The 19,132-nt window shown below is 38.3% G+C and overlaps 1 protein-coding gene across 1 annotated transcript in view; it reads left to right on the top strand.

Annotated features, from left to right (window-relative positions):
- Nucleotides 1-19,132, top strand: part of CRB1 (crumbs cell polarity complex component 1) — a gene marked incomplete at both ends in the record, with an annotated part of 102,495 nt that overhangs the window by 57,033 nt on the left and 26,330 nt on the right. The window contains 4 exons of the mRNA XM_082052741.1: nt 9,499-10,452; nt 13,927-14,477; nt 14,874-15,039; nt 17,489-18,395. Of these exons, the coding sequence (XP_081908867.1) occupies nt 9,499-10,452; nt 13,927-14,477; nt 14,874-15,039; nt 17,489-18,395 (2,578 nt within the window). The remainder of the gene's footprint in view (nt 1-9,498; nt 10,453-13,926; nt 14,478-14,873; nt 15,040-17,488; nt 18,396-19,132) is intronic.

Genomic DNA, 19,132 nt, shown 5'->3' on the forward strand with positions numbered 1-19,132 from the left:
ACATATGAAACCTTGGATAAACAAAGCCACAGTTTAGATGAGTTTCCTCACTGCTAAAAGAAGTAGCATTGCAGGGAATGAGAGAAGTGAACACTGCTGCTGAAGTGAAAAGAGATACGGTCTTCTGCCATTCCCACTGATACAGAACTGGACTGAAAAATCACAGTCAAAAGTCCAAGGTCTTCTGCCTCTACATCTGCTCTATAGCAAGTCACAGCTGTTTACATAGGAAATAAATCATACATCAGGTAGAGGAACTACCTTAAAAATTGTAGAAGTGGATAGTTCACACTAAAAGACTTGCTCTTCTGTATTTAAAGTGATAATAAATTATGTAGAAATATATTCTGTAGGAACAGAGAAGTGTACAGCGTATAATAGAGAATTATACACAGCATCAATACAGATCATATTCATGTTATTTATACAGCAACGCTAAGCACAGCTCAAAACGCACACAGCATAAACATGTTATGTATGTTCACACATTCATATTTTATATTTTTCTATTTTCAGGTCTCCATTGTCAATTAAGCTCTATAGGCCCTATTAAAACTATGATTTTCTAGCCTGCTGGCTTTTTCAGTTTGTTTCAACATGGACTGACAAGGAAATTATGTAAATACAGTCACTTTTTTATGTTGTGAACATTCACATTGGTTTTAACAAAATGAGAAAATCTTGCAAATGACTGAAATTTTTCAAAGCACCATTTGCAGGCCAGAAGCCGTTTCACACTAGACAGCACAGTGGCTGCGCTTGCCTACCTCAGTTAGAACAAACAGGAGGCAGCCAGCAAGAGACAAGGTAGAAACTCCCATTTAAGGGAGACTAGACAAAGCATACATTTCTCAATGGATGTGTTCATCAACAGCAAGCACTCTTTTAAAGCCCTTAAGTGTTTGTAGGACTGAAAATTAATTTGTTTTGCAATTCCAAAGTGAATCATATGCTCCAAACAGATTTTCAAGTCAATGAAACATGACCTTGTATGATCTAATTAAACAACTCAAAGGTATTGGTTGTTTTAAGATCCCTCTGGACATACTTCGGTTCAAATGAACACACATAATCTGTATGTACAAGCTCATAAATCTACAAAAAATGCAAATCATATCATTAATGCTTTGAATTTCACAGTCTTACCACAGTTTTCTAAAAGGTAAAACATGAAAAATTCCTGAATTATAGATACTCCTTTTACGGCTTAAAGAACACACAAAAAATGTACTGGAAGCAGAACACCAAATATTTATTTTGCCTTCCAAATATATGGTCCATAATCAGGTATAAACTAATCACATTCTCTGAAACCCACCATTCCAGTTTCGTTTCTGGATTATGTCCTAACTTTTGAGTGGAACATTGGACCAGGCAATAACCTTCAAATGTACCTTTCAATCTAAATTTTGCTATTATCCTATCTTAATTTTCTACATGTTGTGAATTGATTTCTTTGCTCCAGTGTACATGACTGTCTTTCTTTAATGACAGACAAAAATCTATGACAGCTTTTTTTCTATTTTTTTTTCTGTCTTTTGTCTTCAGCATTGCTCTGTGGCCTCCCTTCCTCTCTCTCAATTTTAGCTCAGACCTCTGCGTAGACCTTCTTGCTGATCTGCATTCTTTCTAAGCACCCCTCATATTTCCTATATAGATTAATGGTCATACACACACATGCACCCTCCTCCTACTACCCATAAATGCCTGCGTGTCTAACAAAAACAGTCTCAAATGCCAACACAAGTATCTTTGGAGGTACCACTGATTCCTGCATTTCAATTTGCCATTTCCCATTCACATTTTCCTCTTCTTTTTCATCTGTTTAATCTCCAAAACCTTACCTGCTATTTTCTCTTCTTTCTTAATGGCATCCTGCATAAATAACCTTTCTCCACTTTAACCTGTCACACCCTGTAATTGTACTCTCCCTCCTCTCATCAGCCCTTCCTAGCTCGTATCAATGACATGGCCGTACCTACAAACACGTTCCTACTGCCAGAAAACCCACTCAAGAGAGATTCTACCCGGGAAAACCTGGCTACCACTGTTTGATTTTCTGTCTTAACTCCATCAGTCAAATGCAACAGCAGCTGCCTCTTTTACCTATACATAAAGCTGACTCTAGAAGCAGGGAAATGAAAGGAAAATGAGTGCCATGCAGGGACATATTTCTTCACCAAGTTTTTCTTTACTCCAGATTCAGACCCTAATCCTACAATTGAATCCACATGGCTGGTTGTGTTAATCGAAATATGGGATGAAGGTGTAGGCTACAAGCAACAGTTTGCCGTGCTGCCCATCTAGGATGCGGCCCCTTGCCATTCCCCGGCTCTCTGGCTCTGACCCCTGGCTGTGCTGCTCGCGCGGCTTTGCCTGAGTGCTCAGGGCTGCAGAACGGGCTCGTGAAAAAGGCTGGCTGGTCTACTCGGAAGCTGAAGCCAATGCTTAACTCAGTCAGCTGTTTCCAATATTTATAAAATAAAATAAACACACTAGATCTCACCAAACAACTAATCACCTACAGCATGTACATGATTTTCTTTTTTTTTTTTCCAAATGAAAACTATGTTAGGTGTGACAAAACATGTGAAACAAGTGGAAAAACATTTCCAAGTACTTTTGCTCTCAGAAAATGTTTAATGATTGAGGAGATTAAGGGATTGGGGGGTTTTACTACTTAAAAAAAAAAATCAATTTTTACTGAAAATTCAAACTAGTCTGTGAAGCTTCAGGCCAGCAACATTTAAAAAGATTGAGCTACAGCATGCCATTCTGAATGTAGCACATTATGAATTCCATATCCCTCAGCTAAAGTGACATATTTAATGATTAAGCCAAGTCACTCAACTGTATTTCTATTTTTTTTTTTTCCTAGCCAGTATTAACTTTATATGCACATTTCAAATGGCAAGAGGAAAAATAGCAGAACAGTGAATTTGTCTGCAATAAAGGAACAACTAGCAAGGTCTTACAGCTTCACAAAATTAGAGTTCTGTGTGAAAGGTGTCATGTGCAAATTAGCGCAATGTTAGCAAACGCTTATTATCCTGCTTTTTTACAATACTCAATTTTGCACATCCTCCAGCTCTGCACTGTATTCTGTCCTTCATCTTATATGAGCTTTTCTTGCTAAGACAGCAACAAAAATTGCCATACTATATCAGATCGCTGGTCACATTAAGTTTAATATCCAATATAAGCCAGTTGTTTACTGAAGAAAAATATGAGAAAAAATAAATATGTACCCCTCAGTTGTTCTGCACTGAGGTACATGAGAGTAAAACCCCATTCCTGACCTTCATGACAACTGATTTATGCCCAGAAGCATGAGTTTTAATTACGATGACACAGAGATGGTCAATTTATTTCCTTGCGCTTACTCATTCATGAACGTGCATTTCCTCCTTCCAGCAAAGAGTAATTATCTCTTTGCAATTATCAGCACAGATGTGGCAAAGTTAGAATTTTCATGATTGTCTGCTAAGACCTGGAGCCCTGAAGAATATAAGTTCTGCCAGATCTTTCTGCTGGCCTCAGGATTAATGAGTCCCTTGAAAAATGTCATTTCTGCCTGAAGTAGGATTTTGTAACAGACATTTCCAAAACTGTAAAATATAGGTGGAAAAAGCGTTATTGCAAACTCTGTCTTCCATAGTGCATGTTCTAAAGGGTGTGCTACAATTTTAGTTTCTCCAAGGTTTACTCCTACTTTTGTTTTCACAGCTCCATTGCTGGAAATTATTTTATTCAAGGAAGTCACAGAAACATGACTCATGTCACCCCGCACTTTCATTTCTAACCTATTTTTAAGGATCCAAAATAGACCCTGTATCTCACAGTGCACATCTTATGCCAAGGCTTTATTGCCTTGTTATCATTAGAAATATCTTCCTGAAGTGTGACTTGGCTCTTCCTTGGTGCAGGTCAAACCCATGACTTCTTCACTGGTTTACTATGGTCTCAGGGAACAGTGTGTTCTCTTTGTATTGAAAGACTCTTATCTTGTCCCATTCCCTCTACTTGTCTTTTGACTGAACAGCCCTACTTTTTAGTGTCTCCTCATGAATCATGTTTTCTCAACCTGTGATTGTTCTCATTGCTCCCCTCTGAATTCTTCCCAATTGATCCAAATCTTCCTTGCAGTGCAGAACTAAAAGTGGACTCTGTATTCCTACTAAGATATGACCAAGGCTTAGTAAATGGGAACTATTGTTCCACCTGATTGCTGGTCATTCTGCCCAGAGACAACAGAAACTGAATGAGTCCTTCCAGAATTGAATCTGATAGTTTTCAGACCATACTCAATATACCCTCCCATTTCAACAGGAAACTTCCAACGATTACTTTCCGGGTAGGTTTTATACCCACTTTATGGTGGTTTCATGTAGATTTTTCTCCTTGGTTTATGTATGAAACTGTTTTTAAAGTCAATATCAAACCCTTACTGTAATTAGAGTAACTACCTACCACCTTCTGTGACCCCCTGGTCCTTGACAGATTTGTTCAAAACACTCCCTAGCAGTTCTGACACGGCTTCGGGCTGTTTGCTAAATATCCCGGTAGGAAGTTCCTCTGTGTCTGTGTTTCCACTGAGCTGTTACCGTGTATGCCCATCCTAGTTTGTTGACAGTGTGTACATTTGTAATCTTACCTCAGAACATTATCAGGGTCATATTGCAAAAGGACTGACAATTACTGAAAACCTCCAAATTTTCTTGTTATTTTCGAAACACAAATGCATATTAAATTTCAAGCTGTAGCACGAGATATCTGATAAGCACTACTAATCAAGTACATGCATACTAATGTATTAACATGAACTTTATTTTGCTTAAAGCTTCCTTTCTTACCTCTCAAAGAGTCTACCTCACATTCGTACCCTGTGGTATTTTAATTCACCATAGAAAAACTAAAGAAAAAAAAAATCACTCAATGCCTACATCAGAGGCTGGAAGGAGAAGCAGATTTCTGAGCATCACCATAGAAAAAATTGTGAGCTGTAGACTAAATGAATCCAAAATAATATCCCGCATACAAGATTTTTGGAAACAAATTTGACATGTCAGGAATTTCCTAATTGATGAATAAATGAGTTGAGGAAGAAGAAGGAATTGAAAAACACACTTACCAAAAATCAGTGTTTTCTTGGGGACAGGCTGAGGGAGACTTCAGGATCCATTGTTGAAGTTTTAAAATGAGAAACTGCCAAAACAAAGATCTGAATCCACAGTTTACCATATGCTAGTTGGATGGTGTAAATACCAGCTCAGGGAAATACTCTCTTGCTTTGTAATTTATTTCACTAATTACACAAAGAGATACTTCTCTAGCAATATTTTAAGAAATTCATCATGTAAATAAAGTATAACGAAAAGAAAGAGAAATAAGTCTGCTGCTTAAATTATCGCAGGAATAAGTAGTCCAGACTCTCAGACTCTGTTTTCCTCTCATTAAACTAGGTCCAAATCAAAATTTCTTGTTCAAGACCCAAAAAAAAGAAAATGTTTTAGTAATTTTTTTTTCCTGTCTTCAGCACACTCAAAACTCTGCAGATATAATTCTCCAGTAAGTAGTACAGTTAAAGCCAATGGAACAAAAATACTTTATGAAATAAAGAAAAAGATACAATCTTCTGTCTTTTCTGTCTGCTTATTGAGTTTCTTTGAGTGAACAATGACTGTGAAAGAGCTGATCTGGGTTAACAAACCTCTCGAAAATGAAAGAAAACATGGTCTTAAAAACATATTGTAAAACACCAAAAAGTACCAAAAGAGTCTTGAACAGATCCTAAAAATAAACCTTTCTGTGAAACATGATTAAAGTTTAGTGTGAACACACTTGGACAGAACATACTGAAAAAGAATTTAAGTAGAATACATATCTATTGCGTAAGCAGTTTAATGAGTCTTACTTTAAGCCTTGTTGATCTGGCTTGAGCAAAATACACCCTCAGACTCCATCAGCAGGTACAGAAGTGGAGCAAGCTAATCCTGGAAAGGCAGCCTTTATACTAAGAACTGTTTTGAATTTTACACAAACTTACTTTGTGGACTGCTTAAGTGCTAAATTATCTTTTTCCTTCAGAAAAAGATGGTTGCAAGTAGGATACAGGTTTACATCATTTTAATGACAATGTTTACAGGTAAATATTTCCTTTTTGTGAAATTCTGTGTGCACTTAGATTGTATTGAACATGTAGTATCTATCCAGACTGCTTGCTTTTATTTGCTTGATATTTATATAGTGATGAGAAACTGGAAAGACAGAAAGCTGTAAACAGATTTCTAACCAAAGTTGCATATCAAAAGTGTAACTTAGATAATAGCTTTATAACTGTTTAATCAAAATGAAAATTAGTGGCATTCAGTACAATTATGCTTGAATAATTGCTTTTGTCATTCTGCTTCTGCAGGAAACCTTTGCTGTTAAATTTGAAACAGATATTTTAATTAAGAGGTTAATAGTTAGAAATTGGCTACCCTATAGTAATAAAGTGTAAGTGAAAAAAGAAGACAGATAGATATAAGTAGTGTTGTCAAACTGAGTCAAAGGAGCTATTTCTTTTCTGTTTTGAATAAAACTTCATGGGATGAAAAAGTAACCATTATCTGTAAAAATATTATTTAAATACTCACATTGTCTGAAATTTTAGGTAGGTGTGTAATATATTTAGAAGAGAAAATTCTGAATGATTTTACTTTACTTTTTACTTTAAAAGCACAGATATGTTTATCTGAGCTAATGCGTGTAACTACTGAAAAGAAAATTGTTCCTCTCGCACTTGCTTTTGGTTTGTCCTACATTTTTTGAGAATACTTTTTCCATGCTAACTTCTCCAATCTGAGCTATTTGACCTGCTTATACACTTCTATAAATATTGACTAATCCTTTTATCTAGAGTGCTTTTATCTTGAATGACAGTGGTCTTTGCTTGCACAGCAATTGGCAGATAACAAGCAATATCAACACCACTTGTAAGAACAGCTGATTTACTTATTCTTGATATGAAAAAATGGCTTAGTGCTTGTCTTTTAGTGTGACCTATATTTATGTTTGTGTTAATCTTATTACAAAATAGTAGGCATACATATGTAAGTATATATATACAGCTCCACAAAATAATTATTTTGCAACGTATTCTTAACATCATTACTTAAAAAGTAAACATTTGTGTACAGACACTGAAATGCTTATGAAATTAGACATATTTAAGTTGCTCTACGGTAGTAACTTTGCATTTTGTAACTGATGTTATTTGTTTTCTATAGGCAAGGAACACACTAAAAACAATATGTACCTCTCCTGATAAAACTAATTTTATTTATTTGTAGACTTTGATGCTTTTGCTTTGAGAAAGTCAGCCCCAATGAGTCATATTTCTGCCAGATGCCACTACACATTAAGGTATACATAGACATCTGACATAGGAATAAATATAAGCCTGGCAGAGATAGACTGCTGCTGTAAAACCCCACAGCCAGAGAAAGGAGATGGCACTGTCTGTGTCCGATAAGCTGAAGCTTCAAGTGGAAACTATATACTACAACTGAAGGCTGATGAGTGAGGAGAATCACTGCTAAGAGGTCCTTTTATATACATACTATGGCCACTTCACTTTCAAACACATCCCAAGCAATTCTCAGTTCCCTTCTGGCTCTCCTGTAACTCACCACTCTTTGAGATGGGTCTAGTTACAACTTCGATTGAATAAAGCAGACAGGCAAGGAATTAGCCTGAATAACTACATGTATCTATTGCTACTTGAAGCAATTCATTGTGGCTGAATGCTACTCTGTAGTTTTCCACGAGAAGTGTCTCAATGTGAATTTGTGTGTGAAGCTAGGTGTAGTGCCTGGTACCTAGCTGCAACTCTGTGAGTCTCAGCATACCTCTATCTAATTTACAGCACCAGTTTTGCTGCAGGGACAGGCATAACTATGTCTACTAAGTACTTTGTGTTGATGATACTAGTTTGAAAACTAACTGCAAAGTATTTTGTATTTTTCTCTAGAATAACTATGAAGGGAAGTCAAAATATTAGGAGGTGCACTAAGCATGAATTTTCAAAAAAGAATGTTGATATTTTGACTGCTTCTAAGGGAGATAAGAAACAGATTTTCCCTGATCCATTGCATACAGGTCAGTCACTTGATTGATCAAGGGAGAAGTTAATATAATTACCACTTTATAGATGAACAACAGTGCAGAGGGATAAATGGATCACTTTTACAAGAGAAATATATTTGTGTTTCTTTGTGAAGTCTGATCCAGTGGACATACGTCACATCTGTCAAATTACAGTAAAGCTGAGATGAGGAGCTCTCCTTTTACCCAACATACCAGAAGCCAAGCATTATATGGAAGAAGAGGAAACATGAGCCTATATTGCCCATTTTCTACAAAAGTGCTCTCATCACCAAGTTCTGAGATGTCTGAGCAAATATTAGTCTCATATTTTCTTGCTTTATATTCTGCATATAGGAGAAGTAAAGCAAGTTTTCCTGTAGATACAAGGTACTAGGAATATTCTTCTGAGATGTACAGGTTTAAACCCCTCCAGCAGCTTCTCTCAGATCGTCACATCCCAAGTGAAGTCTTCTCACAGTATGAAACTGTGGCTGATGGACCAGGAGTCACTGCTGCCTTGTTTTTGGAAGAAATGAGATCTGTTGTTCATATTTGAACAACTGCAGTAGAGACCTGATCCTGAAATATGACAATTGCCCACTCATTGTAGTCAGGGTGCATCTTGCTTCATCTTGGCCAGGCCGCTGGTAGGAACTGTGTTTAAGGTCTGCTTTGGATTTCTTCTCACACTGGGCAGATCCCTGTTCACTCTGTGAATGTCATTCTTCAGATACTCAGCTTGCTGGACATACATTTTGCAGAGGTGTTCACCTACTTGTCAGTATGTTTCACTGTATCATATAGTACTTATAAGTCCTGTGGCTCTCACTTGAAGATTGTTGCTCAAAAGTGCTTCATACGGGACCAGAAATAGTAGTCGGTTGTGCTTCTACTATCTGGAAGAGAAGACCAACAGACTATAGTCCAGCTCATCAACACACTGTATTATGAATATGAATTAAGCAACAATTCTTGGCTTTTTATGTGTGATAAATAATTCAGTTTCTCTCAAAGCATTCTAGATTCCTACCACAGAACAGGTGGGAAACTTGATCACATCATTTGGAGGTTATGTTTATCTCAATTATCCGTATCAATCACATTATTCATATCAAAACTGTCAATTTGTTTGGTTATTTTCTCCAAAATGTGATTATTGATAAGGTGTTCGTATACTTCACACAAGAAAGCCATAGCATGTGAATGGTGGGTTTATATTTAATATATTTTAGACTTGTGAGTCAATTATCTCTTTATCAAGACTTTCCCATCTAATAAAAGATAATTTAATAAAACACATTATTAAAAGTGCCATTTTGGGCTCCAGTTATCCAACCCAGAATGTCTAATTCTTTGTTTATTTTTCAGGTACTCACTGTGATGAAGACATCGATGAATGTTACATGAACCCTTGCCAAAATGGTGGAATCTGTGAGAATTTTCCTGGGAATTACACTTGCCATTGCCCACCTGCAGACAAAGAAGGGATTTATTACGGTGGCTGGAACTGTACAGAAGTCCTCCGTGGCTGCACTGGTCAACAATGTCAAAACAATGGAATATGTATCCCACATTTAAAAGATGGCCAACATGGATTCAGCTGCATATGTTCACCTGGGTATACTGGAATACACTGTGAAACTGTAACCACGTTTTCCTTTCAAGGAAACAGTTTCCTTTTGTTGAAGAAACCCGTCACCCCTAAAAAGGAATTTTTCTATAGTGTAAACCTGAGGTTCCAGACTGTGCAACCTACAGCTTTTCTGTTTTACCGAGGGGAGAAAAACACATTTGCGAAGCTGGAGTTACTGAATGGCTACTTACACTTATCCGTGCAAGTCAATAACCAGCCACAGGCTCTTTTGCATATTCCCCATAATGTCAGTGATGGAGAATGGCATTCAGTGGAGGTAACCGTGGCAAGAGCTGTTACTCTTAATTTGCTTGACAGCTCTTGTGTAGAATCATGTCTCAATAAAAAATCTGCTGTGATAGATAACGATCACGTGATGCTTGCATTTCAGAGCACATTTTTGGGTGGCTTACCAGTGGGGAACATTAGCAGCAACTCTCTTCTTAACATCTATAATATACATTCTGCACCTTCATTTGTAGGCTGTCTTCAGGACATTGAAATAGACTTGAATGTTATTACTCCAGAGAACACATCACCTGAGTCATCCCTAAATGTCAGGACAGGATGCACTAAAAAGGACTGGTGTGAAACCCACCCTTGTCAGAACAGGGGACGCTGCATCAACCTGTGGCTGAGCTACCACTGTGATTGCTACCGGCCGTACACTGGGCCAGGCTGTGCAACAGGTAAGGGAACGCTGTTGGCATTCGTGTTTTAAGTGGTTGCTAAAAACATGATCATAAACCATCCTGTTTACCCCGTGATGAAACGGCCTGACCCTTAGAAACTCTGGAGCTTAATGTTGGCTGGCAAGAAAGTGCAAGAGGTCAGTAGTAGCACGCCTTCATTATTTTTTAGTTACTTCCCCAGTAAGGCTGCTTTTCAGCTTGACAACAAAAGTCAGGCTAAAGTGGTGGATTCCACTCATTCAATTTTAAAATCTTCTCGGTGCTCTTAGCACGCCATAAACTCTGGAAAACTGTAGTTCACTTGAGGTTATGCACCCTGAATAAAATTTAGAAAGCAACCAAGTCACTTGGAGTTTAAGTCTTACTTTCAAAGCATTCCTTGAAAATTTTATCCTCAAGCTCTCTGGGCTTTTATAAAGAAACTCATTTAAGGCAATGAAAGGCAAGCAAAAGTACTGCAAGTTAAAAAAGGACAGATTCTAATTTTAAAAAATGAACAAGATTATACTATTAACTTAATCTGATTAGCCCAGGGAGAAGGCAGGGCTGCAGAGGCAGCAAACGGGGCCCATTCAGCTCTCAGCTGGTCCAGCTCTGGACACCCACTAACCAAGGGGAGGAGTTGTCACCAGAGCTGCTCAGTGACCAGAGGGAAAGGTGTCCGTGTCGCAGTGAACGAAAGAGCACATCTCAGCAAACAGCCTCTTCGGCAGTGACAAGCAGGAATACAGAAGCTGCAGATGCCTGTAGCACTTTCCCTACTACAAATGATCTTTCCAAGCAGCGGCTGAAGCAAAGGGAAGGACAACACAGGCCACTGCCCAGCTCCCAGCTGTGCTGCATCTGATGTATGAAACCCCCTGCAGCTGTAAATGCAGCACCCCAGGAACATTTTTGGGTGGACTCTGTGACTCTTCCTCAGCAAAAGTTTTAGTGATTTCAAACAGGCAGTTTTGTTTAAGAAAACTGTACAGCACCCTTGCCCCTGCTTCCCTCTCTGCCCTCTTCCTAACCATCCACACATGGGCAATCACAGCAATGTGTAGGGAGGAAGAAACACATACCTGCATACATACATACACATATACATACATACATATATTTATGTATATATATTTGCCAAGTGGACTGGAAAAAATGAAGTGCAATGGCAGAGCCATGGTCAGATTGGAATGGACAGATCCTAAACTGGTGTAAACTGGCATGGCTGTGCTGCTGCCAGTGAAGCTACATTGATTTACATCAGCTGAGTGACTGCCTCAGGGGTTTATTGAATGCATAGCTGCAGAAAGCTGTAGCTTGAAATACATTTCAAAACGTTGAAATACAATTTCTTTTTGTATTATATACTTGTTATCAATACTTCTCAATAGTTTTTGGTTTTATTGCAAAATGACAAAGTCTGAGAGGTAATTGTAACAGACTTCTTTGAAGTCTAGCTGTAATTTATCCAAAGATTTGGAAAGCAACTTTGGAGTATAGGACAACATCTGGTAAATATGTTTCCCTCCTTATATGAAGCAAAATTAAAACCAGTCAGGGCCAAGAGAGGCTTACACTGGCATTAGAACTGTTGAGAATGATTAGAAAGTATGCATTTTTTTTTTCTGATGACCACAATATTCCTTGCAAATCAAGGCACCATGCCATTTTGATACATAGGTTCTAGATATATGCCATATTTAAAAGACTATGACAGGTCTCTTAAAGGCAGAGTGGGGGAGACTTGTGGTAAAGGATAACAGAAGAAATGCTAGTGTCTTTTTGAAGAAAAGTTGCTGCCAAGTATTTAATTGACAAGAGGCAATATTTTCTCTACATATACAAAATAACAAACAGATGTTGACTCATTTTTATCAACATCCAGATGTTGTGACCCAAGAGGTTAATACTGACCAAGGTGATACTAGCCATCTCATCAAACAGAAGATCAGATTGATGTTATATATATATATATATTTATAAATAGAGAGAAATGTAATAAAGTAATTGTAAACATGAAATGCCTTTTTGAAGATTAATGCTTCCTTCTAACACTGCAAATGTGTAATCCTAATTCCAGGAGAAATTTTCTTTTTACCTGCATGAAAAAACAATATAACTGAGATTTCATGCCTCAAAACACCCGCCTCAACAAACATTTATTTCTACATACTAGAGTTTGAACAAGGAGATGTGGCTATATAGGTAATCTTATTCATTGAATTAAAATATTTTAAATTTAATTTACTTATTAAATTGTCTGTTTAGGAACAAACAAGGGATTTATTCCTGTTGCTAAATAATATTACCATGCCACATAGAAGTACAGTGTGGTTGTTAAAGGTCTGTTGGGGCTTCACAGTCAGTCCCCTATTTTGTTGGGTTTTTTAATGTAGTCATTAAAAAAAGTAGCCCTGCAGGCGGAAATTTGGCCTATGAGGTCTCACTCTAGGAGTTTTACTGCACAAAAGAGGACTGACTCTTTAGCTATGTGAGCTATGTTTATTCTTTCTATGAATTTGATATATTAAAAACAGCTCTTGAAAGTGTTTAGGCAGGAAGTCTGTAATATTGAGGACAAGATCACAAAACTTAAAGTGTAAAAATAGAAACACTTTGTTGTGCTTTAATGAGATGACTCATCAGAATAAAATACGGTTTGGGGTACGTATTTTGTATCCTTACAAGTCTGAAAATCATTACTGAAAATAGTCAGGGAGAGAGACAGATGGTTTCGGTTTAATCATTTTAATTGATAAGAACACAAAAAAAGAAAAAGGCTTACCCAATCCTGGATCATTTTTCCCTCACAACACTGCAGCATTACGGGCATTCAGGACTGAACAGGATTCACAACTGGATACGAGCTGATGTGTATGAGCACGTGTTGAGCCTCAGCCACAGAAATTCAGTCCAAGGACTGGGGAGCCCATGCAGCACCAAATAGGTGCCCTGTTTGGAGGTTTTACACAAAAAGGATTTGCTGAGCAGCTTTCAGCTAATTCTATGAATCAATGAAAAAAAAAAAAAAAAAAATCACAAAGTTCCAGAATTACATTAGCTTCTGTGGTAAGCAGAGGATCAAAGCATCCAGATTCTTTTCAAAATGATCTTTCTGAGGACCAATCCAGGAAACCATATAAATCTGTCCTTGTTTAACCATTTGAGAACACAGCGTTACACGGAGCATGATAAAGGGGGAGAATATGTCCAATAATATAACATCTGGTCCTGTACTGAGGCTTAATGCTACAGCCATGAAAGCCAACAGGAATTTTGAAATAGAAGCTATTTACAGCTGGATCAAGTCTTTATTCATCCATAAATACCAGCACATCTTACTACCATACATAAATATTACCAGAAGCAGCTATTTGATCATTGCATTCTCTCCGTTCTCATTTAGCGCTAATTATTTTATTTTTCTCCCTTCTTTTCTTTCTCTCTCTCTCTTTTTTTTTTTTTTAATCTTTTATCTCTAACTTCAAGAGTACATTCCAGGCCGGTTTGGATCTGCAGACTCCTCAGGCTATGCTGCTTTTTCTCTTGATGCCTCTCAGAATGAACATTTTAACATATCAATGTTTGTCCGAACACGCAAGTCTTCTGGCTTGTTACTGGCTTTGAGAAACAGTACCCAACTGTACGTGAGAGTCTACTTGGAAGGTGGGAAACTCACACTGTTAGCTCTAAATTCCATGAAGTTATTAGGCAAACACTCCATGAATGATGGAAACTTTTACTTAATAACATTAAAAATAGAACCAAATAAGATGGAATTGTTCCAGTCCTCTCAATACCTAGGCTTTATTTCTCCTCCGGTACTAACCATCCAAAGTAAGGATATTCTTTACATTGGAGGCCTACCAGATAACAAAGAAACTGATAGAAATGGCAGGTATTTCAAAGGCTGCATCCAAGATGTAAGAGTGAATAACCACCCTCTGGAATTCTTCCCCATCATCAATGCACTGAATTCTCCTGTCAACCGGACTCTGATTAATGTCACCCAAGGATGCACTGGTGACAATCTCTGCAAGGTAAGAATGACATTTTTCAGTGCATTTTAACACATCTATAACGGGAAATTTCTTTTAAATTTTCATACATTCCCATATACCATTTGATGATAATGACATCCTAGGAATATTGTAAAAATACTAGGAACTGGAGATTTTTCTTGAGTTATGCTACATATGATGAGTATCAGCAGCAAAATGTATTTGCATATTGGAGAATGAAAATGTTTTAAGGTTGAAATACTGTTTTTTACCAATTATTTAACATGTGCTCTGTGCTGTCATAGTGCTGGTCTTTATCACTTTCCATCAGAAATAAACAGAATTCTCCTTTCTGTCAAACAGTACCACATCCTTAGGGCTGGGAGTCCACCAGCTTTTATTCATGCCTAGGCTGTCTCTTCTCTTTCACCATAGTCCAACCCTTGCCACAATGGTGGTGTCTGCTATTCAATCTGGGATGACTTCACTTGCACGTGCCCCCCTAACACAGCGGGGAAAGCATGCGAGGAAGTGAGGTGGTGTGAGCTTGGTCCCTGTCCTCCTGAAGCACGATGCCAGCTGGTGCACCAAGGATTTGAATGTAGGTACACTTCAGTTATTCCCATCATCTTTGGAGATTAGAAACATTAGAAATTTTCATCAGAATTTCCTTTAAAACTCATTGTTCACTGCCTCTAAAGTTCATTCAAATGTTATGTCTTTATTATAATAACAGTTACGACAATTGTAAGTAATATTAATGGGAAGAGTCTGCTCTACCAAACCTAGAAATTTTCAGCCAGACCCTTTGACACAGACACCGACATTTACAGGACCTTTGCTTTTGACTTATTCAACACAACTTGTCAAGGTTGTACAATAGATCAGTACACTGCCAGAGTGTGAGTGTACCTCTCATACTTCCACTGCAGAGATAGGAGGATATCCAGTGTTGGATTAACCTTAGGATGTTCTCCATCCTCCTGAAAAGACAAGCTACATGACATACATTGCATCATTTGATTTTCTTAAATGTTAAATATCTTTGAAGAAGGTTACTTTAATACCAGCAAGCAATACAGTTATTCAACTAGTATTTTCCTAAGAAGAACCTTCATGCCAAGCAGTCTATTAGTTTAAAAATTGATGACAATTAGCTGTCTTACAAACGTTAGCCACCTTGCATATCTCTTTCCTTCTCCACTTTCCTTCTCCTTCCCACCCTGGAGTGGAATTTAAAAAGCAAGTAAGGATTTTGAAGCAATATTTTTTCTTTTTGTTATCAAAGAAAACCCTAATGATGCTGTGAAGGAAGATAAATACACACACAGTCTGATGGAAGCTGTTAGAATGGCTGACTCTTAGGAATGAGAAGGTTGGTCAACAAAAGATTTCTATCGTAGACAATTTGCTGACAGAACAATATGATGCTATTTTTCTTGAGATTGTTAGAATCAGCACTGGAACACTTGTTAAAATTTATAACTGAAATCAAAACCATTGCACCTTCTCTAACAGACATCTTTAATTATCACATCAAAACACATTCATGACATTTATTATTGCATATTACAGTATTATATAAATACAAGAAGACAGAGAAGTGAAAAGTATCTGAACTGTTTCCTTTTGCTGAACTCAAACTAAGGTAGAAAAAGAGCTGTTTTCCATGGGCTGTTGTTATACTTTCACCTAGATAGCTACATTTAGCAAGCCCTTTAGGAAAACTTGAACTCCAAAAAAAAAGGATAAAAAGCCAATACAGGAAGCTGATGTGGGGAACATCAGGTAACAGCAAAACTTCATGCCCAGTGTCACAGCTGAGAGTAAAGCACATCCAAAAGGCTTGCTGTATTCAGGACTTAAAAGAGTTCTGCAGGAGTATTTTAGCTTTTGAGCTTAAAAAAACCTCAGCTTTATGAGATATTTAAAAAATCAGACATAATTTTGAAAAGTGCTGACTTTCATTTTTAGTATGGTTTCCTCTGAGGAAACTTTTCCTTTTGGACCAGGCAATATAGTTAAACTTCTGCTGCCTTAGTATCAGGATATACAGTTAACAATTACCTACTGGGACTCCCAGGAGTTCTTTTCACCAAGATTCACTGAGCCCAAAGACAGTTCAGGAACCAAAGTTATCTCAGTGCTAGGATCTTGCAAAGCTAAATTTGTCTGAAGCACAAACAGAAGACATTCCTTCCCATCTCCCCTCCCTGTTTATAATCCTCATAAATCTCACAACGTGCAAACTTACAGCCCAATGATTCTGTGCATTTTAGTAGAAACCATGCTCATGAAAGATGTCAGATGTTTTTGTGAAGACGTCCCTAAAGCTGCCGTAATGTTGCCCATCGATTTTCTCTCATGGCAGTGCAAAACGAGTGCTCTGCTGCCCTCCCAGTGTCACCAGCCCAGGCTCGGAGCCCTAGGCAGGGCTGGGGAGTGCACACACGGCAGGAGAAGGTGGCTTTAAACATGATAGGAATGACTCCTCTCACACTGACTTTGAAGGGGCTTTTTGCCAACTGACTTCAATTAAGTTCACCCTTTTTGCATCCGTAAGAGTAAATTGGAATCCAATCAAATACTTTTTAGAACCTCTTTAGTGCTTTACCTGAGAGAAGAGGATCTGAGAACAACAGTTCACCCCATGCAGATCTGTCATGAGTAACAAACATAAAATGACAAACAGGTATTTTCCTTTGGAATACCCTCTCAGCCTCAGGTTTTACAATTATGATCTCCTCCTTTTTTGTCTAAAGAGGGAAGAGAGATATAACACTAATGTGGATTGTATCTTTAGAATGCTAACTTGAGATGATGCATATCAGCACACTTCTTATGCCAATATAGGTGGTGCTGGCACTGCCCTGTAATCTCTACGGCCATAAGGGGTGGGCAAGCATAACTGAAACATGGGTGGAATTTGATTGTTTTTCAGCAAACCCAGAAGAATTTACATGACAGGGAGCATGGGGCACTGAAGAGATGGTGTTCCACATGTATTGGTTTAAAGTTGGCCTGGTTTCTCAATTATTATCTTTGCACAGGTCTTGCTAATGCAGTGTTTAGTGGCCGAAGCAGTGCGGTATTTTACAGAAGCAATGGAAAAATCAGCAGAGACCTCACCAGTATCGTATTTGGCTTTCGAACTAGGGACACTGACGTGATACTGCTGTATGCGGAGAAGGAGCCAGAGTTCGTTACCATCAGTATTCACAATTCCAAATTACACTTTCAATTGCAAAGCGGCAACAGCTTTTATAAGCTGACACTTGCCAGTTCGCTGCCTGTGAGTGATGGGAGATGGCATCAAGTGATGGTCTCTATGGTAGAGCCCCTGTCCCAATTGTCTAGATGGCACATTGATATAGATAACAAGAAAGACACTGCAACTAGCACAACTGCTGCAGGAAGCCTCAACTTTTTAAGAGAAGAGACAGACATCTACGTGGCTGACAAGGCTTTTGACAGTCTGGATGGCCTGCGAGGATGTATGAGCACCATAGAAATCAGTGGCATTTATCTCTCTTACTTCGAAAATGCTGACATCCCTACTAAAAAACCTCAAGAGGAGCAATTTCTCAAAATATCCGCAAACCCTGTTCGTACTGGCTGTTTGCAGGCAGATGTTTGCAGCTCTGATCCCTGCATGCATGAGGGGATATGTGAAGACTTCTATACTTCCTACCACTGCGTGTGTCCAAAAGGATGGACTGGCACCCATTGTGAAGTGAACATTGACGAATGCTCTTCAAATCCCTGTATTCATGGAAACTGCACCGATGGGATCGCCTCTTACGAGTGCAGCTGTGAACCTGGTTACACGGGGGTAAATTGTGAAGAGGACATAGACAATTGCCGTGGCCACCAGTGTGCAAATGGGGCCACTTGCATCGATGAGATTAATGGATATTCTTGCCTGTGTGCTGGTAACTTCACCGGAAAATTTTGCAGGTACTATAAATAAGGCAGACCTGCATGATTTTGTCAGGTCTCTTCTGAAGGGTTATTACTCCACTGGTGTCTCCATTTTAAACACAGATGTTATACATCTATATATTAATCACGGGCGCAGAATTAATGTATAAAGAGTCTGCAGTACAGAAAGCTGTACAGACCAATTAGACGTGGACTGAGGCCGTGCAGAGCTGGCAGCTCAGGAAGAGACTGATGAGGCAAGGAGCCAGGGAACAAGGCACAGCTCTGCTGCCAGCCTGGGTCCTGTGACCTCTCTGATGACAGGATTACAAGTCCACTAGATTTCAGAGATATCTGAAATTTTTATGTATATATAGATATATATTTATATATTTTTTAGAAAAAAAAAATTAATGGTTTTGAGTCTCTAAAACTATACTTTATTAGAGAAATAGAGCTCTAGAACTATATGCAGAGAAATTCAGAATTGGCAGGTAAAAGAAAATAATAATAGAATGACTTGAAAAGTTTTTTTTCTCCACCCACGGCATCTTTGCTATGTGGGTCTTTTCCTCCAAGGTTGCTCTCTCAGCCCTGCAGTCCCAGTGGCTGCAGATACCAGACCGCCCACTCTTTCTGTCACTTCTGAGACTCCCCACATGCCGATTTCCTATTCTTCTCAGACATTCTGTAAAGGCTGCAGGCTCTTCCCTGGCCTCTCTTTCCATTAATTGCCCTTCTCTGTACACCATAAACTTCTCCCTTCTGAGCAT

Source organism: Streptopelia decaocto, assembly GCF_964273445.1.
Source record: "Streptopelia decaocto genome assembly, chromosome: 5".
In the NCBI taxonomy this organism is placed as follows: domain Eukaryota; kingdom Metazoa; phylum Chordata; class Aves; order Columbiformes; family Columbidae; genus Streptopelia; species Streptopelia decaocto.